A 24,654-nucleotide genomic window follows, 5' to 3' on the forward strand; every position below is an offset into this window, starting at 1 on the left:
TAAAGGTCTTTTTTTAAAAGAGGAAAGACCTATTAGTCTGTCGTTACTGGAAAAAATATGGGAGAGATTAATCTTTGGATTAAGGAACAATAAAATCGTTTTAAGTTTTTTTTTCTAATTTCCTGTTAAGAAAAATTGTAATGAATTCTTCTAAAAAAGATGAATTTAGTGCTAATTACAGGAAAACTGAGGCAATTTTCAGGTGCTGCATGTGAAAATAATAAATACTAGTTCATTGCTACGAGTCATCGTACAGCAGGTCAGCAGAACCTGGAAAAATTACCCTACGTGCAATTTAGCAAGTTCCAGTAAAAGTCTCTGAACTTTACCTCCGCTTTTGCTCAGTTTGTCAGCTAACAGTGTTTGACTTTATGATGTTATGCGCCTAAGAATCTGCTGCCAACGGTGTCTTTTAAAGTGTAACTGTAAAGTGTAAAGTATAACCTCAAAAACTACAAGTCCACCAAATGCCTGATTATGAGTGTAACAGGAGAACGCAGGAGTGCAGGGACGGATAATTGAAGTGACGGTGTGTTTAGGAATATGCGTCACATACATGACATATAAGAGAAATATTTCAGAGAGTGGGATAAACAGGGTTAATAGCTACTCACAGCTAGTATTTTACCCTGGGGCCCTCACACAGTTGAAACAACCAGACTTCCTGTCATGTAGTTTTCATCAGCGTGCCCTATAAATAGTGTAAAAATAAAAGAAAATAATTGATTTGAGAAATTGTTTCACTGATGGCGTTCAGGATGTTTAAAAGTTAAGTCTTTGTTGAAAAATGGCATCAGCAGCATATTTATCTCTGCACTGAGTTATGTTCTTCGCTTTGATAATATTTAATTGAATCCAAACAGCACTGTGTTGAATAACATAAAAAATGTCCAAATGTTTGTGTCTCTGTGATTACAGTGGCGCTGGGTTAGCTGCTGAAAGGCTCCCTGTCCATGTAATTGGCTGTTGTTCGGAGGGTAAACACTATCTGAGGAGTGTTGAGCCCGTGAAGTGTTCTCGGTGTGCGTTTGTGTGTGTCTGCGTTAACGTGGTGAGTGCTGAGAGCAGTGTGTGCACAGTACTCTGTGTGTGCTGACTGATGCTGGGTCCAAGTCATTTTAAACTCTGGCCCTCCGTCTGATTCACGCACAGAGATTTGCTGATTTTTGGTGACACTTATCTTGTGTCACACCAGCATCACTGACTCTGAGATAAGCCCACATTTATTTAATAACCTCGAAAAGCAAAAAGATATTCTAGATTTCTAAGGATTATCACTGACTTTCAGTCAGGCTCTGCTGTCTTTAGAGTATTTTAGTTTTAAATTTAAAGATTAGCTTAGTTAAAATTAAATTAACATTTTTTTTACATGTCATTTGAATGTTTCACCTCTGTCTCAGAAATGGCCAGGTTGTAATGTAGGCAATATTCTATATATAGGTTTGATGCTGCCTTTAAATGGATGTTCCATGTTGGTTTCATTATACAACCATTGTGTTGTTCCCTTCTTAAAAACAGTAACACATGTATATGTATAGCAAAGTGGGCCTGCCATTTTTAAACTGATAGATCAGCGTCTAAGTTAAAATCTTTAATGTTTTTATACATATCCACAGCCATGGTATTGTAGGTAGTCTGCAATGCATAGCCATAAGTTGTTAACAGAAATTAGCATGCTAACATGCTAAAAGAGACAGAAAACAAAGCATCATGCTATCTGTGTTTGCATGTTAAATTACACAGAGTGATGTGCTGTTTTTTCTTTGTACCAGCTACAAATTGAGCAGTTGTGTTTTTTTAACCATATGTAATGTACAGCTGAGAGGTGATAAAAGTGTGGGTGACTTTTTCTAAAGCTGACAGAGATGAAATTGGCTACAATTTAGCAATTGTTCTCAGTTGGTCAAAGCTGCCCTTTATTTGATTGCTAATTTGATTGCCAAAAGTCAAGGAACTATCTATCTGTAATGCTAGTTAAGTAGCTAACAGAAGCAGATTTTACCATCAGATGTTGATGTTAATTAGCCATTGTGGCATGATATATTGGTATTTCTACTTGTTAAAATATTGTATTCACTTGTTTCATGCTTAGGGTTAGGTTACACGCTGCGTAAGGAAGTATCTACAAAATACAGTCTACTGCTTGATGAAAGTATCTGAATTTAGACACCCTGCTTTTTATAACTAGAACTTCTTCAGAGTTTCATAAAGACAAGCATGCTGACATGGAGCAGTTGTTGGATTTAACTGACATATTAGCTATGTTGGTGTTGCATAGCACATACATGTGCTTGGAGGGCTACAAACACAACAACCAGCTTATCCGAGCATCGTTGGCAGAGCATAACAAGCATAACATTTTTAAAATGCATTGTGTTATTATCTTATTAAAAACTAACAAATAACTATACAAAACAAATGTTAGGGGAATCTAACATAAATATTGGTCAATATATCAGATTTTTAAATCATCAAATATCAGTATTGGTATCAGTCTTAAAAATCCTGTATTGATCGGGCTCCACTTTAAAGTGTTTCTTTTGAAATTATATACGCTCTATAAGTGAATCATGCATTACCACAGGTCAGCAGCAGTACTAGATCATGATGTGATTTTAATGAAACAGGATACCAGTTTATTGAGTTGCTGCCCCTCCCTGGTCAAATAACAGCAGCATTGATTAAGCTGTAAAACTCTTCTCCGAGCTCTGGTAATTGGTGGAGAGATCAAACCTGTGGCTGTTTTGACAACCGGATGGTTTCTCCCACCGCTAATCGTCCCTACTCCTCTGGCTTCAAACCCTGAAGGACAGGAAGGATGTACATTAAGGGCCGAAGTACTCAAAGTCGTAAAAAGTAATGACAGTGTCTGCTGGTACTGGCGAGCAGCTGCAGTCCAACCGTGTGCCTACAGTCCATTATTTGAAGACAACGTGTGAGTGGTCGTATCTTTTTACAATGTTCCTAATGGTTATGGATGAAAATGATGGCACACATGATGACGGCGCTCTTTCCACAAGGCGATAATGGCGGTCACATGCCATTTAGGACAGGAGAGAGCGGGTTGCTAATGGCAGTGAAAGGGCAGGGAGAGGGAGGAAGAGGCAGAAGGTTCGGGGCTGTATTAAAATGATCAGAGATGGCAGCCCTGAGAGGGAGTGAAAGAAGAGCAGGCGGAAAGATGAAGAAAGGGATGCTAGTGTAAAATGAGCACAGAGGAAGGGTTAAGATGGCAAGTCTAGCCCTGCTCTGCTCTCTCCGTCTCCCCAGGGGGTATATGAGAGATGAGAATGCCTATCATTCAGTGAAGGGGAGTATATTTATCCAGCCCTCCACCCCAAGACTCCCATTGAATGTGTTTGAGCTCTTTTCCTCTTTTAAATCTTTCATTTTCAATTTTCTTTCTTCATTTTTCCTCTCCTCTTTTTTTCCACTTATACATCTCCCATTGTCTCCTTGTCTGTGAAACTGCTACTCTCCTATGCCACGAAGCACAGAATTGATGATTTTTCAACTATAATTAAATTGATAGCACAATATCAAAATATATTAATGTACAGTAAGCTATATTCAGTACCGTTCCGTTTTATTTATTACGTGCCAGTTCACAGTACCAGTCATCGCCAGGCTTGTTAAATTTCAGGTAAAGCCAACAATTCAGTAGTCCTTTTTGAGCAAGCAGTTGGAGAAAGCGGGGAGAAAGAACTCCGTTTTATGGCAAAAGTATAGAAAATTTACATTCAAAATGTCAAAAATGTTTAGAGTTATCTGAAACTGTGAAACAGCAATTTTCATTAAAAGAAAACTTTATTGACCACTAGGGGCAGCAAACTGAGCTGTGCTGGAAATGCACGAGCGGGAGATTAACTATTTTTTGAAGTGCAACCAAGCATCATTTGTTATGGCAAAATGTTTGAACACAGAAGATTAAAGAAGACAGTTAGCAGCAGCTATCCTCGGTCTCTTTCATTCCTGGGAGCATCTGTCTTCCATATCAGAGTATTTACACCCTCGGATCATTGTCTTTGAATTCCTTGCATGAGTGCTGACCTGATAATGACTCAGTCTTCATGTGAATACGTATATTCGAGTGCACCCATTTAGCAATGGATATTTGGCCCAGATCAGCAGTTTTTTATAGGTCACATTTGGCCTTGACTGAGAGTGAGCCTGACTGCCTCAGCTCAGTCACAACTTTGCCTCATAGAAGCTAAATATCAGGTGTACTGTGGCACATCTGGTCCGCAAATTAACCATTTCAAGCTAAGATTGTGATTTTTGGTTCACATTTAGCTCACAGACCATTTACCAGTATCATAACTAAGCTATAAGTTAGATGAGAACAGGTCCAAATGTGTCCCCTGCCTGAGAGGTGTTGGTTCTGTGTTGCCCTAACCGGTCACTGATGCTTTGCTATTAGTAGCACTTGGCTGGGGAACCTAGCTAAGCTGACAAGAATCAAACCTACTCGGACAAGTGTTTCTCAGACTACAGTACGTCTACAAGCACAGCACCAAGTCTCTATCAATTATTAAACAAGGATATAGCAGCTTTATTGAAATGCTGTTCAGCCAACATTTACATTTAGCCCAGACATAAAAGAACCATCACGATGATAAAGGAATCATCCTGCAACTCAAAAAGCTCACTTGAACCATTGTTTCCTTATCCTTGCTTTTGTTTTTTTTGGCTCAACAAATCATCTCTTCCTCTCCATTTTTGGTCTCCAATCACACATTTCAGTTCAGCCTGAGCCAAATCTTGATATTTCTTTTCTTTTTCTTCTTCTTATTTTCCGACTCACAAACGAGCGTAGGCAGTGACGGTGTTGCGAGCAACTGTCAGAGTGAGACAGAGAAGAGAGTTGTTGCAGTCTGAACAGCAGGCTAGTATCTTCTCTCCAATAACAATTACATCAAGTGGTGTGTTAAATGAGGTGGCCCACGGTTCAGGGGCTAGGGCTAATCACTGCAGTCTGCTCCCTAAAATACAGCGATAATGACGGGTGGATGGGAGGATTTAGTTGCCGCCAAATGCCTAATTTAACCCAGGCGCATACTGTACGTGGAGAGAAAGGCACCATGAATGAAAAGAAAAAGGACATTTCTGACAAAAAAAACGGAGACACACATCTGTCTTACGTCTCCTTCCCTTTGGCGAGGTGTGGAGGTTAAAAAGTCATCTGCTTGTGTTCTCAGATGGAAGCCGGCCCGCGGTGAGGTGATCTATCAACGGCGGCTCTATCTCTCCTTTACGGCCCTCTCTCCATCATCACATAGCCGCAGTAAATCCTTCCTCAATCTGACGTGCAGCTGCTGACATGTGGTTCCTATCTAGCCATTTCACCGCTGGCCCGGATTCAGCCGAGGTGGCGCTCATCGTCACCGCCATCATCGATAGCTGATCCGGGGTCAGTTGTAAAGTTCAGAGAGCAGGCCGGAGAAAGACTGGATGTCAGGTGTTGCGAAACATTTGACGAGGACGTGTTTGCGGACCACATGTTTCTTGGGATGTGATGAGGATGTGAGTTTATTGAAACCTTTGAAAGGGCGTGTCTGTGTATGTGAGGGGGCTTGGCTTTGTTTAATGCTGGTCAGCTGTTGGATAGCAGCTGGTGATATTTTTTTTGGCCAGTCCACCGTATCGGACAGGTCGGCTTCGTCCTGAGCCAGATTTCTGCTGCTCTCTGTGGCCTTTTTGCTCAGAATAATATGAGCCGGGTCTGCAAAAGTCACGTATGTGTGGGCGGATGGGTTTATAGTCACGTTTTTCTCTTAAATTTTGTATCCAGGGAGAATTTAGCACTTTCAACAGTACGATATTTAACTGTTGGCTTTACTTTGGACCGTTTCCACATTAATGACACTCAGTTAACAAAAAGACTTCATTTCTCTTACCCTCAGTGGTTTTTAGTTAACATTTTGCTTGCATTTTTCCAGAATTTGAGATACTGATGCCATATTTGTAGTACAACTATTCTCAATAGTACTGGGCTTCCCAGGAATCATTTCCCAATAATCCAGAGCTGCTTGAGTATATATTACTAAATTGTACTTTCTGTCACAAAACTCCCCATGCCTCTGCTTTTTGATTTATTTAAAACTTAAATGTTCATCACTTTTGTGGCCACAAATACTTGGAAAAAAAATCAAGGCCTTAATTCTTCTTGACGTTATTCTTGTTAGTCACAAATCGGTCTTCCTAAACTTTTGTCTCCTGCTGCCTCTGTGTGCATCAGCATCAGCAGGTATGTATTCACGTGAAATTCTGGAGCACCTCTCACCTTCATTTATGCTCCTTAGCAGCAGGAAACCGCTTTATATGCATTGAAATTTGCCCACTGGAGGTCCTAAAAGATGGGCCATTACCTCACCGAGTGTACGACTCTCACTGCGCCGAATATGTGAAAGAGGAACATGGCCTCCACCGGCTCTGACAGTGGAATGCTGTGGTGGGTGTGAATATGAAATACAGACTCTTAAGGAGGAGCGTGCGAAACTGAACCCAGGACTTCTAAAGGCGGCGCGTGTGAATCCGAGCCGAGGCTCTCTTAAGGCGGTATGCGCAGATCTGAGATAGTCTCCGGTTTGAGAGCTGATGGACGAGACTCTGGCAGACATTCTGTGTCATGGGGATGAGGCGGAGGGGGCCCTTCAGGGGCAGATTGAGCGGACCAGGTGGTACAGTGGCGTTGGCATGCAGAGCACTCAGGGGATCCTTCTATGTTTAGCCTTTACATGATATTACATGTGCTGTTTTTTCTCGACCTGCTGTTGGGTGTAAAGTGGAGTGAGCCCGGCCTCCTAAGTGGTTCTCCCACCGACATCCTTACAATGAACACATCAAACTTTATGAGTCTTTAGAACTTTAGTAATCGCCCTGCACCAATTGGAACTTTACATTATAAAAGAAGATATAGAAAAACTTCATTAATTAGATTTAATTTAAATCTGATTTAACTAGTTTAGAATGTCTGCTTTTATTTTTCAAAGCTAAAATCAATGTAAATGAAGTTTGCGGATCATTTTGGAGGACTTCAGATCAACTAATTACATTATTTACAGACATCCCAGTATGCGTCATTTCAGTTAGTTTCAATAAAATATATATATTCACTGTTTTCTGGATTAATATTAGGCTGATGCTTTGTAAAGTTCATTCGTACCTATGTTTTTAGATTTCAAATATGTTTAACAGTTTTAGTGGGATAATCTTTTTCCACATTTCTTCAGTTTTCAGTTTTGCAGTAGCAATCACAAGACTACATCATGGATGGATGGATAGATGGATGAGTGGTGAAATGATGTGACTCAGTTATTTTCTTCTGCATCTCCCTTCTTCTGTATTTCCAGGAAACTCCGAACAACAATTACTCCCTACTTTTTTCTTAAAATCTTCAACACAATGAGTGGCAACTTAATAACTGTAGTAACACATTCTCAATTTGCCTTGTAATTAGTATCAAATTGCATGGGACTTTTGAAGTCTCCTAGTAATTTTCATCAGCAGCAGCAGGATGTTTCCAGACTTCTGCCAAAAGAAAAAAAAACCTCTATGCGGGGAAAAAAACTGATGGCTAATTTTTGTGAAATTAATTGGGAAAGATTCCTGGAAATCATAAGGGGAATGCAGGAGCCATGAAATAAACTGTTACCAGGTTTTTTAGCTGATTTCACCAGAAAAATCTTGAGGGACCACCATGACATGAGAGTCACAGTAATCATGATAATCACAAAAAATTATAGAGGCAAACGAACAGAGAAAACTGTGAGCAGTGCCTTTCCAAAGAAAAGCTTCTCAGCATGAATGGACAACAAGGATTTTGAGGAATGGGAACCAGTGGTGTTTCGAGCCTGTAAAATCCATTGAGACTGTGAATGTTAAATTGGGCCAAACAAACTCAGAAAGACACACATTCACACACAGACCTCCTAGTTTGTATACAAGACCTGTGGGAGTTTTAAATCAGGGATGTGCTCGTTCCCAGTCCCCTCCTTTGCGTCCTTTTGGTTTTTCTCACATTATTTTGGCTTCTTCTTTCACTAGTTAATCCTTCACTCTGTCGCTTCCATTTTATCCTCTCTCGCTCTCTTGTCTTTAGGCCTCACATACAACCCTCCATCTCCACCCCTCCACCTCCAGAACCTTGAACACAACAATTTTTCCAAGCCTGAGTTTTTAGCATTTCACCATCTCCCCACAGAACGCCTATTACTCAGCCAAGTCAGCTCCACCACACTTTGATGTGTGTGAGACCTCACTGGTGGATAAGTGCTGGTGTTGGTGTGTGTGTTTGCATGCAGTCGTAGCGGGGTGTGTGTGCGTGTGTGCGCGTGTGTGAATGCATTGCAGGCTTGTCATGGGCGGGTGATTGAGTCCAGACGTTGTGGGCTCCTCTCGTCACCGTTGTCCCTCCCCTCCGACATCACCACCAACCAGTCCTGGTTGTGGGTTCAGAGTGTTTTGGGCCCAGGGCGGCCTGGAGGGGCGGGGCCATGGCTCCCTGGGGTGCAGTAAAGTGATAGGGCTGCACAGGGGGTTAGGATCGCCCCTGGGGAGTGAGGTCGGAGGTCAGAGTCTTGGCCTCGCAGTGGGGATCAGGGCCATGTTAGTTAAACATGCTTCAGGTGGGGCCTTCCTGTAGAAATCACTGCTGCTTAGGCTAGCTCGCATCTGGCTTTCTGTCTGGTTTGTGCGTGCACGTGCACTAGTTTTGCTTGTTTGTATCGCTGCTTTACTCCTTTGTGTTACTTTTTACGGCTAAACTTTCTTTTTTTAATGTCCTACTTATATTAAAGGGAGTAGAAACAGGGATATTAGCATTGATATCCAACTAACAAGCCTAAATAAATACATACTAAGTATTTTTGCATACTACGTCTGGTGCTTGGAGTCACCATACGTTTGTGCTACATGAAATTATTAAGACAAATATGTTAAAGACAGAAATATTTGCCTCATTCAGCTGCAAAGATGGAGCAAGGAAGGTTTTTTTCTCCTGTCTTCATGTGCTGACTGATGCTCCAGTTCTACTTTAAGTTTTTGAAAATCTAGCCGCACGAGGTATGAAATTCGTCAACAGCTCATCTGAACGAGTGCACGAATGGACCACGCAGTTTGTGGTTTTCCATTTGTGTTTGGCACTTTTTCTGCACTAACCTTAAGGTCCAGAATGGAATAAGAAAAATAAAACACGAAGGTTTTTCAGAAAATACAACAATCATGATTTCAGCCTTTTCTTCCAAGAGTGTTATAGAGACAGGAAATGACATTAACTGGTGGCCATAGATGTGAATTCTTTCATTTGAAAAAGAAAATGAGTCTTTTTGTAAAGTATAATGTTGCATTTTCTTAAATTTTGTTGTATTTTTTTTGTTTTATGGTTATGATGTGGACCTCAGAGTAGAACGATATGTAGGAATGCTAAAGAGCCAGCTAAGGCTGAATTGAGTAAACGTTTTGGCTGACGTGTCTCCTCCTAATGTTCATTTAGCAGTCTGGCTCCTTGTTGAACATATTAAACTTGCAAAGTATTAAATTCGTAAAGCATAGTTGTGTAATAGCGCCAAACCTGTTACGCAGCTATGCATACAGAGCTCAGAGTGTATGTCAGCAGTTGCTGGTTGTTGGCCTGAGGGTAGCTGTTGGTGAGGCAAGAAAATAAAAAACATGAATCCAGACATTACTGCACCACAAAGAGGGATTTCTTTTTTCTTAAGGATTATAAAAATACTTAATGACACAGCAGTGGCATCAAACATCTCTACATGCTATTCTAATACAATGTGGCCTCTTTAAAATAACTACTTTGGCTTTATTTTATTCAATTCTAACTTTAAAAAGCTTTATGTTTAATTGAATCTAGTTCCTATGTAATTTTTAAAATATGTGAAAGGAATTAGCTATACATTGTTCATAACACATATTACAAATTACCAACATAATCAAAAGTTTAAATAAATAATAGGTCTGGTTTAATGTGGATATTTGTTGATCATTTAAAGCAGGGCAAATAAAAGAAAGAAACAAACATAAAGAAATGAACTTTATTGATTCAGTAAAGTCACCCCATTAAGTGGAAGACAATGAAATGCCTGCAGAACACAAAGATGGCGGGGAGAGAGCGGGACTCCTGTCTATAGCAGCAAAAAACAGAATAAATGAAGCATGAAGCATTTCATGGGGAATTGAGTTTTTTAAGAGACTTTTTAAACTTCACCTTCCATCCCTCAGCAGCTTCTAAGATGGACGACAGCGAGGTCAGGCCGTCACCTGGGCTCAGACACTGACCAAACACTGGTTCTCAAGCTGAATAATGGGCTGTCACTAACCCCTGACCTCAGCTCAGAGTCTAAGGTGTCAGATCGATATCAGCCGAGCACGGTGAGCGTCTCGTCTGACGGGAGGCGTCCCGGGATGTTCAGCCACTGAACCCTGCACGAGCGCCCACACTCACTCCGTGTGCTCGGGAGCGTGCTCGCCACCAGAATCACGTGCACACGCCTGCCCATATCTGCAGCGCCTCGCAGATTGTTCCTCCATCCACTTGGGCAGGTGCTGATTGGACATATGCTAGCCGGGTTATTTTAACCAAACCTGCTGTGGGCCTCCTGGAGTCATGTGACATTAGAAGTGCTTGTGTGTCTGCGCTCATGTTTAGTGCTTGTTTGCCTGCTTGCACACACTCTCAGGTATGTGTTTGTTAAAAGCGGCGATTCCATGGCTGGAGCGCTGTGTTGCTGTAAACTGCGGTCATGGAAACCTGAACAAGCATCTTTAGCACAGAGGGGGTTTATGAGTCGCTCTGTCGGCCCCTTGGGGTTTTACACTGACTGAATGATGGAGCCCTGCTGTGTGTGCGTCTGTGTGCTGACTCACACTAACCCCATGCTTCCATTGCTGCTTTGACCTCCTTGACACCAGAATAGCGCTGTCAGTAATTAACCTGCCTCATTCATGTAAGACAGGAGGAGAATCGCTTGTCTCACTCAGTTTGTGCACAGTCAGAAATACTCATCTGAAAGGGTCGGGTCACTCAGAGTCGCTCGGCAGCAGTCTGACCAGCAACAACTTGTTTTAAAAGTGGAATAATTCGCGATCAGCTTATTATCAGCTGATCGCTCCATAAGAACATCAATCGGAGTTCTATATTTCATTTCAGGAGACCCATATAGGACTCAGACTGTAAAAGTAATCAAAAAGTTATGTTGTTAAACTTTTTTATTGAGCAGCAAATTAGCTGCACACATTAGAAATCTGCCCACGAGCTAGAATTGCATTCAGCATATATATAGTGAGCAATTATCTTAGTATAAATTATTACTTGGATATTAAGAGACATTCCGGTAATTTGCACTTGAGATGTAGGCAGGGATGCTGGAAGCAGGAGGGCTGAGGGGCCACTGGGGTTCCCGCTTCATTAGGTCAAGTAAGCAAACACAATATTAGGTCTTATGTTTAACATCAGAAGTTTGATTTTTTTTTTCCTCCCTAAATCGAATAAAGAGGACATTGCATTGTTGGCTACAGTGACTACAGTGAGTTCTCTTTGACGCGTTTGAGCCTTTTTAAATTGTTGTGAAGAGACAACTTTAAATTAAAGGTGCGTTTCAGGCCCCGCTTCATTTTGCTGTTCTGTTCTTCTGGAGGAATTTTGTAAAGTCAGAGAAAATAACCCTGATTATATCACACTGAGGTCATCGGGGTAACGCGAATTTCAGGCTGTTGAGTGTTGAGTTTGTAATAAGTGGGCATTTACCAGGAAAACAAGGCCTCTAATGGAAAAATGCTGCATTAGTCGCATTATGTGAAATGTAGCCTGACTCGTGCTTGGGTCCAGCTTTTCCATTTTCCAAGGAATGTTAAATTGAACATAAAGTTCTTTCCAAGAAATTAAAGATGTGAAAAATAAGGCTTTATTTAAAGTGTGCGTGTTTAGCAAACTTAACATTGCAAAACATCTTTCAAACACTATTTTGAGAGTTCAGCATCACCTTTAGTAATTAGTTTGTTCTCAAAGTTTGTGCTGGTACATGAAGTGCTCAGAAACAGGAGCTTTGTGGTAAGTTTGGTTAGAGTACGTGAAGCTTTACGTAGATCCTTGTCTGTCTGTCGGAGCTCCTGCAGCTGCGTTGAAGGACGAGTTAGCAGTTGACACAGTCAAGACCGCCAGGAACCAACGACGAACTGTCCGCTCTCGTTCCTCCCATCTCATCCAGCCTCTGTTCTCCCTTTCTGAACTATCTGAGGTGCCTTCCCACAAGCAGCAATGTGTTTTCAATCAGAGGCCAATTATTCACCTCCACTGGTTTTGTTCCCAGCAGAAAAAAAAGAAGCAGAAAACGGGGAACTGTCTATACTTTACAGGCTCCATTTTTCCCATCTCTCTGCTGTCAGCACCCAGCCGGCCTGAGCCCTCTGGCAGACACATTATGTGTTTAAATGCAGTCTGTGCCTATGTGAGTGTGTTTGTGAGTCTATGGACAGATGTGTGTGTATATAATTAGCCACCTAAGTAATGGTGGCTTTAACTTTCCAGAGGCGGAAAGCTGTGAATGATTGGACAGGTGGAGGGAGGGCGATCAAGACCTCCCAACCCTGAGGGCAACGGGGTGGACAGACCCCATCTGGTGACATCACATTACATGATCAGGACCTTATCGGGCCCATTAAGGGCTCCCCCTTGAGGGTGCGACAGGGAACTACAGACTCTGTGGAAAAGTAAGAAGCAGCGTGAGGTCTGCACTCTGCGGTTGTTGCATTTGCATCTTTCAAGTGTTTGTGTGACAGGAGCTTCATGTGTTTCTGTGGGCTCAAAGCATCGCTTCTTTTCTCTTTTTGTGGAATAACCCTGGGAAGCTGCCCCTCGTGTGACCCACCGTGTTCATTAGGAAAACAACAGGGCGGCTTTATCCTGCTCTCCTCCTTCCACTCGTCTTCTACTGTTTTCTTTTTCCCGATCAGGTCTTACGTTTATCAGTCTTCCATTTGATTTTCTCCTCCTCCACTCTTCTGTTTTACCCTCTTTTCTTTGATAACTACTTCGGTTTATTTTCCCATCTTTCATTTTGCTCCCGCTTCCTTTCTTTTGTTTAACCTCACTTCCTCCACTCCCTGTCTTTGCCCCCTCTACTCCCTCGTCCTCACTCCTGTTTCCCGTTTTGTTTCTCCAAGAACTTTCCGGTTTGTTTTGTTATCTCTGAATTTCCTACAGGGCAGTGTTGTAACTTCTGTGCAGTCAAGGTTGTGGCTACATTAAGAAATCTTCACGAGGTTGTGAACTTTTTGATGGGTGGTTTTAGTTCTTGTAGGTTTACTTTTACAAAGTTTTTACTGTCATTTTTTCAGTTTTAAAGAAAACATTTTTTCAGACCCAAAACAATTAAACTATGTCAAAGAGATATCTCTTTGACATAGTTTAATTGTTCTGAGGAAGGTAAAGGAGATGTGTGCAGACTAGGGATGCACTGATATATCAGCCCATTAGTTGACTTATATTGGCCTTTTGGGACATAGGATGATGTTTTCTGATGTAAGTGGCTGATAATTGTGGACATTTAGCCAGGATGAAGTCAAACAGAGTGATGAAAAACTGAAAAACCTTTAACTGAAGATTTCTTTATTTCACTGCACAAACAGAAGAATAAAAAAGAATAAAAACAAAAGTAAAATATCAGTAAGTGCATCAGTCATAGGTTAAATTATTTTAAACACAAATACCAACCCAGATTTTCACAATCGGTGCTTCCTGAGTGCAGACGGGTTTTTTTTTTTCCTTTTATTCGTGGCAATAAAATAAAAAGTAAATACATATAGTTCTCACTCTCTGCCAGAACATAATTCCTGGCAGCAAAGAGAGGGCCTGAAACATCATTTAAAACCCTCATGTTGGGAAATAAAACAGTAATGCTTTATTTACGGTTCTGCTGTTTCTCAAGACTTTCCTCCAACGTTTCCTGGAACCCAAAAAAAAAAAAAAAAAAAGAGCTTTGTAATATGGGAGAAAAGCGAAAGCAAACAACGTTCTTCTAGAGATTCGTGAGCACCGTTGTTTGTCACAAAGAAAGAAATTAAACCTTTAATGCAATAGATATGAAAAAATCTGAATAGTGCAAAGGCACCTTTTCTTGTTTTCTTTCCTCTTTTCACACCCTTCCTCCACCTCTCGCTCTCTCTCTGTGTTGTGGTTTCTCTCTAATCTGGCTCGACCATTCCCTACCTGTGCCAGGCCACGGAGTGACACAAACACACCAGATGGGGATAGAGAAAGCAAACAAAGTGGGAGAGCTGACTGAAAAGAGGGATTATCCATAGATGTGTGCTTTGTTAAGAGCTCCGGTTACTGATTCATTGATTAAACCCCTCTAACTGGGCATGAGTAATTCAGCCAATCGGGGATCATTAATCCCTAAGACAAATGGACTAAGGTGCTTTTGTTTTGTTAATGGCTCATTATGACACATTTATAACTAATACTGAACTGTTGAACCATGATTTTTTTTTTCTGCTAAGGTCTAATCGTTCTTTCTGCCTCCTGCTATCAAACCCCAAAGCCTTGTTCAGCCTTCGACACCTCCTGCTGCTCAGAGCAACAGCAAAAGGAAAAACATAAGTGTTGAAATTGCCTCGATCAGCCCTGTGAAGGCTTAATGACTCACTAAATAGCCTATAACAACAAAGCCATTTAGAAAAACAGATGATTCTTCATTTTCATCTTTTTTGATGAAAATGAAGAAACCCTATTGCTGGTGACTGAGAAAGCAGTTGAGGCTTTTTAGCTGGGTAAAAGAAAAAGAAAAGTTTCTTTCACACGCTTCAGTCCAGCCCATAATGGGGGTCCTTCTAGTCTTAAGTTAGACGAAGTAGAGATCAGAGCAGAGATCAGCAGGAGACAGACTTTGGTTAAAAGAAGAAACCCGAAGGCAGCGAGGGCTGTAATCTCATTTATTCCACTACATCGCGGGTCTGGCGGTGCGTTTATGGCTCTGCGTCTTATCAATATTTCACTTGTGCCACTCAAAAACGTCCGTACAGCCTCCATCTGGCAAACATCTGGCTCATCTGCTGGCGCTCTCGCTTCTCTCACCCCGCATTTTATCGTCTTTCGCAGTAAACACCTACAGTCCATATGCAGCCCGCTTTTCGCAGCACATGTTTGGCTCTGCTCGGAGCTAGAATCCAATCCTGTGTTTCACAGTCTGACCGTAAACGAGCAGCAGAGAGAAGCGCATCCAAGACATGAGTAAGAAACCGGTCATTCAAACTACATTTACAGGCAGGCAGGGGTGCACGCTGTTTCAGGGGGCACCCTCTCTCTGCTTAGAGAACATTTTTTGGCAAAAAGAAATATGTCAAGATTAAATCGTGAATGGTTTCACCAACAGCTGTTGATCGATCATGGGCTGTGAATAAAAGCCAAAACTGAGAGAGATAAAGGTGCCGCATCAAATCCTCCCCCCGACCCAGGTGTCTGAGGAATGTTTTGACACCCCACCCTCCCTAATCCCTATTCCATGCAATATCTTTCTAGTTTATTTATTGCAAACTTTCCAGATCATTTGAGAAGCACCCTATAATAAATTGCCTGTATTGATCTTTTATGGCTGGAAGCTTTGGGCAGGATTCAGACAGCCTTTCCAGCGAGCGGCATGTGAACTCCAGCATAGTTTTACATTCAGCATTTAAAGTGCAGCATTGTCTCGAGGGTGGCTCTTCTCTGTCGTTGTAGCTGCCCTGATGACTGAAGCACATTTTCTTATTGTCACATTGTTTGGCTCACATAATGTCACACAGTGCTGTCGGACTGTGATTTACAGCCCAAGTGTTGTGTCATTGTAACACTGTGGTTTGTTGCAGAAATTTCAACTGAATTTCTTGCAGGAAAAAGTTTAGCAAGAAAGCCGTGTGAGCAGCTTCTTACAACATCTAAATGCAAAAATTTATCACCGTGTGCCAGAATTATGTTCAACTGGATTATTGAAGTGAAAAAGAACATTTCTTGATTGATTATTGAAGAGAAATCAAGACATTTTCTGGACTACATACACTCATGGGACACTTCATTAGTTACACCTTGCTAGTACTGTGTTGGACCGCTTTTTGCCTTAAGTTTTCATGGCACAGCTTCAACATGGTGCTTGAAAGATTCCTCAGAGGTTCTGCTCCTAACTCACATGACAGCGTCACACGGTGGCTGCAGATTTGTCAGCTGCACATCCATAATGAGAATCTCCTGTTCCACCACATGCCACAGGTGCTCTATTGGATTGAGATTTGGTGACTGTGGAGGCCATTTGAGGACAGTGAACTCATTGTCGTGTTCAGTAAACTGGTTTGAGATGATATGAGCTTTGTGACGTGGCACCTTATCCTGCTGGATGCAGCCATCAGAAGTAATAGTTGTGCTTCCACTCCAATAAAGAGGAGATGATGTATGCAGTGTTTAAACTTTCTAATTTCAAGAGAAACTTATTCTTGCATAAAGTCTTACAGTTTATATCTAAGAACAGTTTCACTTGGATAAAGTAGCTACGGTTTATTCTAAATGCTGTTTAAAAATCTTTAAAAAAGAGTGGAATCTAACATCCCGAGTGAACTTATTGTTTTGATTCCCCTGCACTTAAGCACTGAAGAAGTGAAGTGAAAGCTAATCAGTCACTGGAGACTAATTTTACCACGCTTGTTGATGCTTGAAGTAAACTCTGGCCCCTCTTCAGACATGATCCGGATGTATCTGGAAACAAATACTCAAGCCCAAGTAGGGTCACTGTCACTTTCACAAACTTTCTCCTCTTTTCTTTCACAAAGGAATTAGTTAGAAACTCTTTTTAATCCTGACTAATCTTAGCTGTTACTCTGGGGTCGTGTTTGATTGACAGCCTCTGACACTTACTGGGGCACAGCTATAGTTTACAGCTTTGTAAAGACACAGGACAAAGCAGTCTATCCCACTGTGCTTCTGGCTGAGGACATGATACTGTGGAGCCGGCTGACCCCTGGTAGTCATAATATCAGCAAGCGAGTCTGAAACTAAGGCGCGGGGAGGCCATGCTGAGACTGCCAAAGTGCTCAGCTGGTGCTCGAGGGGGGAAAAAAACTGGGAGAGAAAACAGGGCTTTGGTTTCACATTTGACCAGACTATAATTAGAGAGAGAAAAAGATTAGAATATGGCCAACGGTGCCACAAGACACCCACACACCCCGCTATCATGCATACACACACATCCACTCATTTGTGGCCCTTGCAAACCCAGTGGGCTGGCCACTAATCCTGCAGCACATTTACAATCTGTAACGACAACCTGATACCCCCGGCAGGCCACGGCGAGCACACACGTCCCTTTATGCTGCTCATGTACGTGTCAGTAGCAACAGCTGCATCTAAAACCCTCCTTGTCTGTCTCACCTGGCCGCAGATCAGCTGATTGGTTTTCCCATTCCCTCGGTGAGGAGCAGAGACGGGCATAAAATGTGATCTGTGGCCAGTGAGGGCCTGTGAAAAGTCAGGATAGAAAACCCCCTACGGTGCTCTGGCGAGTTCACCCATATCGGATCATCAGCCTGCCGCATGCTCCAGCACGGTCTCTGGCCCCATCTCCCCTGACGGTCCTCGCTGTGTCAATGAACAGAGGTGGAGTATTGAAGACATCCGCAGTATGTCAGTGATACTGAACCGCGGGCCATTAGCAGCTATAGAGACACATCCAGCCGGCTGTCCAAGCCTAATCTGTCTCTGCTAAAAGCCTCAGAAATGCAACCTTATATGGCGCCTATGGGAATATATGTTTCCAATCACTCTCCTCAGGAATGAATACCTGGCATATCTCGCTATTACACTTTTTCCCCACTTCTTGTGTCCACTCGGTGTACAGTAAACACAAGGGGCTGTTTCAAGGCGAGGCTTGAGAACAGGCCTCGTTTTCTCAGACTCACAGATTCCACAAGGGGCTCCTACATCATGCTGTCATATTGGAGCTAATGAAAATCGTATTCTACGCAGGGATCCTCTTAGCGCTGCAAAAGGCACATGCTAACCAGGGGGATTAGTCCTGTAATGCTAGGGGACTTTAATTTCAGCTCCAGCATAAGTCATTGCTGCTGAGTACTAACATTGATATATGGCTTAGGAGTGACTAGCATGTGTCAGGAGAGCTTTCTGCTCAGGCGGGTGCCTTGCGGAGGAACTCAGTTGAATCTCACAAGATGCTGGGGATGATTAAGGCTGACATGATGAGATCATGTAAACAAAACCAGAGCCTGCGTGCATCTTTTTGACGGTCCAGCCTGAGCACTTTTTCTTCAGCTGTGGCCTTGTTGAGTTGCCCAACTTTTCACCACTTGTCATCAGGTATTGCTGTATTCACAACTCTTTGGGGAAACGCATCATCGGTGAACATGACGGGTAGAGACTCCCCAAACAAATCAATAAATAACTTCCTGCACACTTAAACAGCTGCTCCTGATGTACCCTTTAGCAAAGCACTGCTTCAGGGGATCTGAATGTTAAATGTGAAGAACAGCACAAACCAGGCAGCTGCAGAGAGCAAGCATGCTCAGTGTATCTTCATTAGGCAAATACATGATTTGAAAGGTCAAGACCAGTAGTCACACTTTGTATGATGCTGCCAGGGGAATCATCTCTTCATGTAAATGTGCAGAGCAATCATTACAGCCAATAATAAACCAAATATGGTGGCATTATTGCTGCAACATAAAACCTGCCCTCACTCTTGATTATAAAGACAAATATTCAAAAAAGTCTTGCTTTTTATTTCAGTCATGTATGCCAAATGTGGTTCAGGATTTGACACTAAAATATTCCTCAGATAACATTTGCACAGTTGGCTTTTTTTCTTTCTTAGGGAATCAGGGACTTAACCTTGAAGGTTTGGGCCTGGTAAAAATCCCAGTGGGGTTTATAAATATTGTTGCAGGTGAAAAAGTAAAACTGACGCTTTACCTGCCTGAATAAGGGTTCCCACATTAAACCACAGACAGCAGTTACAGTAATGTCACCAACTGATTAGTAAAATCATATTATGAAGAAACGAGATGTTTTCACTATAGTCATCTTGGTGTTTTGAAACATGTCAAGGGAGTGTTGGATCTGATTGTGAAACCGCATGCTTATTGAGTAACGACTTTTCAACCACAAGTCGATAGCCAGTGTGCATATCGTGGATTGTCCTTCTTTCTCGCTCTTAGAATGACCAAAATGTACAGAATGGACTTTATTCATGACCCAAAATGAGTGACTGAGCCCATTAACTCATCAGGAAAGTGTTGAGAGGTTGAGGCTGAGGGTCTTTTTCCCATGGATTTCTATAGGACAGGAAGCCTTGTTTTCCCCCACCACCACCAACCAGCTGTATCGCCCCAAGGTGCCCATTAACAAGAATGCAGGTTTCAAAGCCCTTCCGTACTGGCTTCGCTTTTCAGACCCTGCAGCTATGTCTGTCTTTTAACACTCATAAGTATGCTCATGGCGGTTATGTTTCTTCTGTTCCTTCCAGATTCTACCGGGGTGACTACCACATCGACGTCTGCATCAATGACTACCTTGATATCTACTGTCCGCACTACGTCGGCCCAGTTGCTGATGATCGAGCAGAGCGCTACGTCCTCTACATGGTGAACTACGACGGCTACAGCTCATGCGACCACAACTCCAAGGGCTTCAAACGTTGGGAGTGCAACAGGCCTCTGTCGCCAAATGGACCGCTCAAGTTCTCAGAGAAATTCCAGCTCTTTACGCCCTTCTCCTTAGGCTTTGAGTTCCGCCCTGGCAGAGAGTATTATTATATCTGTGAGTATCTGCTTTTTCTATATTGCTAGCATTGCAGTTAGAATTAAATGCTTGATCTGATTTTTATTTTTTTCCTCATTTTTTATGTATCAAATTAGTCCACATTATAGAAATTCAAAGCTCTTTATTTCAGTAATTTTCTACAAACCAAGAAATTATTATTTTGGCATTGCTGCTAACTCAGTGGTACAGGTATACTATGTACACACGTCACCACAATAAGAAGCTCCAAGTATGAAACACATCTGTAGACCAGTATGAAAGTTATCTTGGAATTTTGCAAAAAAGACATCAACAGTGTTCAAATATTGTTTTGCAAGTCCTTGGAACCAGGGCCAAACCAAAACACAAGCCAGAGGGAACAAAACATCTCTACTGTTGAGGTCTCGCTCGAGGTGCCGTTTGTTGCTGACTGGCTGAGCTCAGCTTTCTCCTCCTCGTGAGAAGACTCGGGGAAAACAAGCAGCTGGGAAGTCATGTTTTCATAAGTGAAGTCAGTGCCCTGCAGGGCCAGAAGACATGGACTAAATGAGACACAGAGCGCTCGATGGTAGATTTGAGGTATTTAGCTGACACTTGTGGTCGGGAAAGACCCTCACTGGTACTGACATTAATAAGGAGTGGAAGAGTCAGTGGAAAGACTGCTTTGGCATCACAACAAAGATAATAAGATAATAGAGAATATGTAGAAAGCTTATTTCCCATACTTCCCCCACAGTGCTAGTGCAGCTTGGCAGCATTGCCTCCAGACTGAGGACACTGATTTAACCCGTCAAACAATAATTTCCACTTTAAAGTACTTTTATTGTAAGAAAATATTTCGGAAACTTTAATGACACAGCCAGATCAAAGGTGACACCAGAGATTTTCGAAGGTACTAACTTTGAACATTTCTTTCCTTCCATGGATGTTTCCCCGTGCTAGCATCTGGGATCTTAATATCATCAAGACTGCCGTCCTGCGAGTTCTACCGGATCTCATTCTGTATTTTCATTGCAGTATTTTGTATTGTGATATATTACCCGTCACTGGATGTTTCTGTTGGATCTCTGTGTCAATTGGCTAGTCTGTTTGACTCCATTCTCTTTATTGTTTAGGGAGATTGCATTGTATTGATAGTGCTGCCAAAGAATTGTTGATGTTGTTGCAGTTCCTCAGATGTGGATAAGAAAAGTTATAGATTGCTTAATTCTGCTTCATTTGTTGAGTTGGCACTGAACTGACAGAAGCCAAGGTTTTCTGCAGATTGATGATGATTGATCATCGAAAGAGAGAGAAGAAAGGCAGAGAGACAGTCCATATGGCCCGAAACTGCACAAAGCCATATGGACTTTATCTTGCTGACTCAGATTCATGACTCATCAATCAGATACTTGTTTCTTTTCTTTTTCCTCTGAGAACACAGGGTCTGACCACAGGATTAAATGACAAATGACAGACACCTCCAGGAGAATACCAATGCCCTACAGGCAGAACATCTCATATGTCTGTAGTCAGGGAAAATGCTGGTTGCAGAGGTACTTCTGCGACATGGAAACATGTAAATCTCAGATCGTGTATAATGAATTGCAGCTGTATGTTTATTTTGTGTCCATCTCTTTAAATATTTCATTATTTGAAGTCTGGTGGGTGGATGGATGGACTGTCAAGTTTGGTGATGATGAATGGCAAGTCTCAGATGATGTGGAAAGAATCAATGTCAGGAGATATTCGCGTGTGAATACACAGAAGCATTAGGCAAGTGACAAGATTTTTGGTACTGGAAGTTCTCTGGTTGTGTTTAATAGTCCACCTTTATTCCCATCACATTTGAGCAGGATTTGGCTCGGCAATGCATAGAGCTAAGGAAAAAATACAGGCCATCACTTGACAATGATGTAGCTTTTCATCATTTTAATTTATATGTATTCATATATATTAACCAGTGAGACTGAAAGGGAAGCCTTGGCCTGGAAGACCCTTGGCTGTGCTGGAAGCTTCAAAATACCATTGCCTCCAAAGTGAGCTTTTAACTCTTTCCTGCATAAAGACAAAATTTAACAATGTCCTCTGTACCCTTAATGATGAGTTTTGACACCTCAGTATATATCAATAAAAGCTTGGTCTGATGGCCATTAGAATAGGTTACAGGTTTTCCAAGGGTAGCTGCATAGGAAGAGCTCACCTTCACTAAGACCCGATGTAAGCCCAGTCATTTTCTTCTATAATCAGGCCCAAAATATGACAGAAACCACTCAGTTCCGAAAAGAGCTTCAAAGGTTACTCCTAGTAGGTTATGAAGGGTGTAAAAGTTCAAGTAAAACCAGACAGAGCAGACCAGAGTTATCGGCAGGCCGATAGATCTGTAAATAGCTAATATTGGTTGATACTATCAATGTCAGCATATTTATAAGTACTAGTAAATGAAAATGTAAAAAGTAAAACAGAGGCGGGAGAAACACCCTCCAGCCACGTTATAAATGTTGACATCACATAGTTTGTCCACCAGAGGGCACCTTGCAACGTCCCTTTTTGCTCGAATTTGCATAATCGGTTGTTGCGTTTGTGATGTGGAACATGTTACAGAATTGGGCAAATCCAAGTAAGATATTCCAATACATTATACAATTTTTAAAATATATCTGTTTTATCACAGATAAACAAAACATAAACAGACTTCCCTACCATAAACATTAATAACACTGTGTAGTTATTTAAATCTGCAAATATCAGTATCGGTTGTAAGAATTCTGTATTGGTTAGACCAGCGGTCCCCAACCTTTTTTGCGCCACGGACCGGCCTTTAAGGTGTCGCGGATAAATACAACAAAATAAAACTAGTACCGGTACCGAAAAAAAGGATTTATTCATAACACACGTGAAAAGACCCTGGAAAACCGAGTTAACGATAAAAACGATAACAAAATAACGCTGAAAACCGATAAAAACCCTGAAAAACATACATTTCACACCTGAGCCTCAACTCTTGCGGCCCGGTACCAAACGACTCACGGACCGGTACCGGTCCGAGGCCCGGGGGTTGGGGACCGCTGGGTTAGACCATACAGAAGCACCAACCTGTTTCTACCTGCTGTAAACATCCACCAGCATTTAGATTTTAGAGCATTTAGAGCATTTTTTAACCACCTAGAATATGTTATTCTAATAATCATTCTCTTTTTTTGGAGCAGTTGTGGCTCAGGTGGTAGAGCGGGTCATCTACAGGTCGAAAGGTCGGTGGATTAATCCCGGAAACTTCCAGTCTATGTTTTGCAGGATCCTTGGGCGAGATACTGAACCTTGAGTGCATCAACCAGAGTGTGCGTGTGAATGTTAGACAGGGCACCTTAGCATAAAGGAAGCACTGGATGAATGTGTGCAAGTGGGTAAATGTGAATTGCTGCTTTTATTTTGGTCTCCACCAAGCATGGTTACTTACCTCTCCCTTTAGCATCTAAATGCTTAGAGGCCAGTAATATTTTCTGTTGAGTGCTGGGGAAGTAGGGTGCAGTCTGTTTAATAAAGTGCTTTTCTCTGTAACTAAATGTTTGCGCAACTATTGATGGACAAAAGTATTTTTGTGTTTGTATTTACCACAAAAAAAAGAAAAAATATTAGCGGAAAGGAGATAAAATGCTACTAATAATATAATCCTTGTTGGTTTTTTTGTATCCACATAATTCACATAACACAGTTATCTAACTCACTTAATATATATAAGTGTAGATTACTATGATTTTTTTAAGTTTCTATACAGTGTAATGGTTAACATTAGCTTGACTCTAACCAGCACACCAGCAAAACTTTAAGCACGGTAAACAAATATCTTTTTTTAGTATGTCTACAGACATGTACATTTGACGTTTTTAAGCGATCGTTTGTGTTTGTTAAGTTTCAAATGAGCCGTGAAATCCTGAAATTTATACCAATGACAAAAAAAAAATATTTCTGTTTATACAAGAAACCCATATTTTTCCAGATGGATCCGGGTTTTCTTCTCCAGATTCTGAAATCCTGGCTGTGTTACATTAAACACTGTTTTATCAGCTGCTGATATCAGTGTCATATTGCATGTTGACATTATCCTGCACCGGCAAAGCCTAACAATAGTTGATAGTTAATACCGGTGTTATACATGTGGTTTGAGAAGCTGTTGTGTGGGCATGTAAATGACATATTGAGAGGAGTGTTCATGCCTGCTCGTCTCAGTGAAGACAGATACTCCTTTGTCCTCCTCTGCAGTGATTGTCACTCGCCTTAGGCTTGGCAAAGGGGGGTGTGGGTGCATGTCAAATGGATGACACCTGCAGCTGCATGTGGACCAACCCTTCAGGCAGACAGACAGACAGACTCTTAGGGGAAAGCCAACCTGGTGTGAGATCAGTACTACGGCTAGTCCTAGAAGGTCAAAGGTCACCAGTATGATGACGAGGTTTTTGCTGCAAGCTTCTCCTGGCCTCAGAGGGCGGCATGTTTTTCTAATAGAGCCACAGTGGAGCAAGGGAAGCCTGATCCTAATCTCAGGGGATAGAAATCCAATTTTCAGAGGAGACAGTTGAGAGTCTGGCTCTCCCCGCGTGAGAGAGATGACTGTCTCCCTGTAAAGCCCTCCTGCTTCAAACGCCCGAGTCCCGCTCCATACAGCCAGCGCAGATCTACATTGATAATGACGTGAACCTGGGCAGCACAGGACCCCGACAGTTCTCCTTTAGCTCCTCGCTGCTAACGCAAAAACAAAAGGCTTTGTTCCCCAAGATAAACCAATCACCACAAGAAAAACATCTCTTCCCAGAGTATTTATTTCAGGATTTGTCTAATTCACCTCAGAGTCACACTAAAGCCCAGCCTTACACGCCATCCCAGTCTGTTTA

General features: G+C 41.9%; 1 protein-coding gene across 2 annotated transcripts in view; it reads left to right on the forward strand.

The window, feature by feature from the left end:
• The window catches only part of LOC134631013 (ephrin-A5b-like), an 82,909-nt gene that overhangs the window by 50,525 nt on the left and 7,730 nt on the right, over positions 1-24,654 (forward strand). For both annotated transcript variants that reach the window (XM_063478906.1, XM_063478907.1), the window contains exon 2: positions 19,512-19,804. In XM_063478906.1, coding sequence (XP_063334976.1) covers positions 19,512-19,804 — 293 coding nt within the window. The remainder of the gene's footprint in view (positions 1-19,511; positions 19,805-24,654) is intronic.

The sequence above is a fragment of the Pelmatolapia mariae genome, linkage group LG7 (genome assembly GCF_036321145.2).
Source record: "Pelmatolapia mariae isolate MD_Pm_ZW linkage group LG7, Pm_UMD_F_2, whole genome shotgun sequence".
Classification (NCBI taxonomy): Eukaryota; Metazoa; Chordata; class Actinopteri; order Cichliformes; family Cichlidae; genus Pelmatolapia; species Pelmatolapia mariae.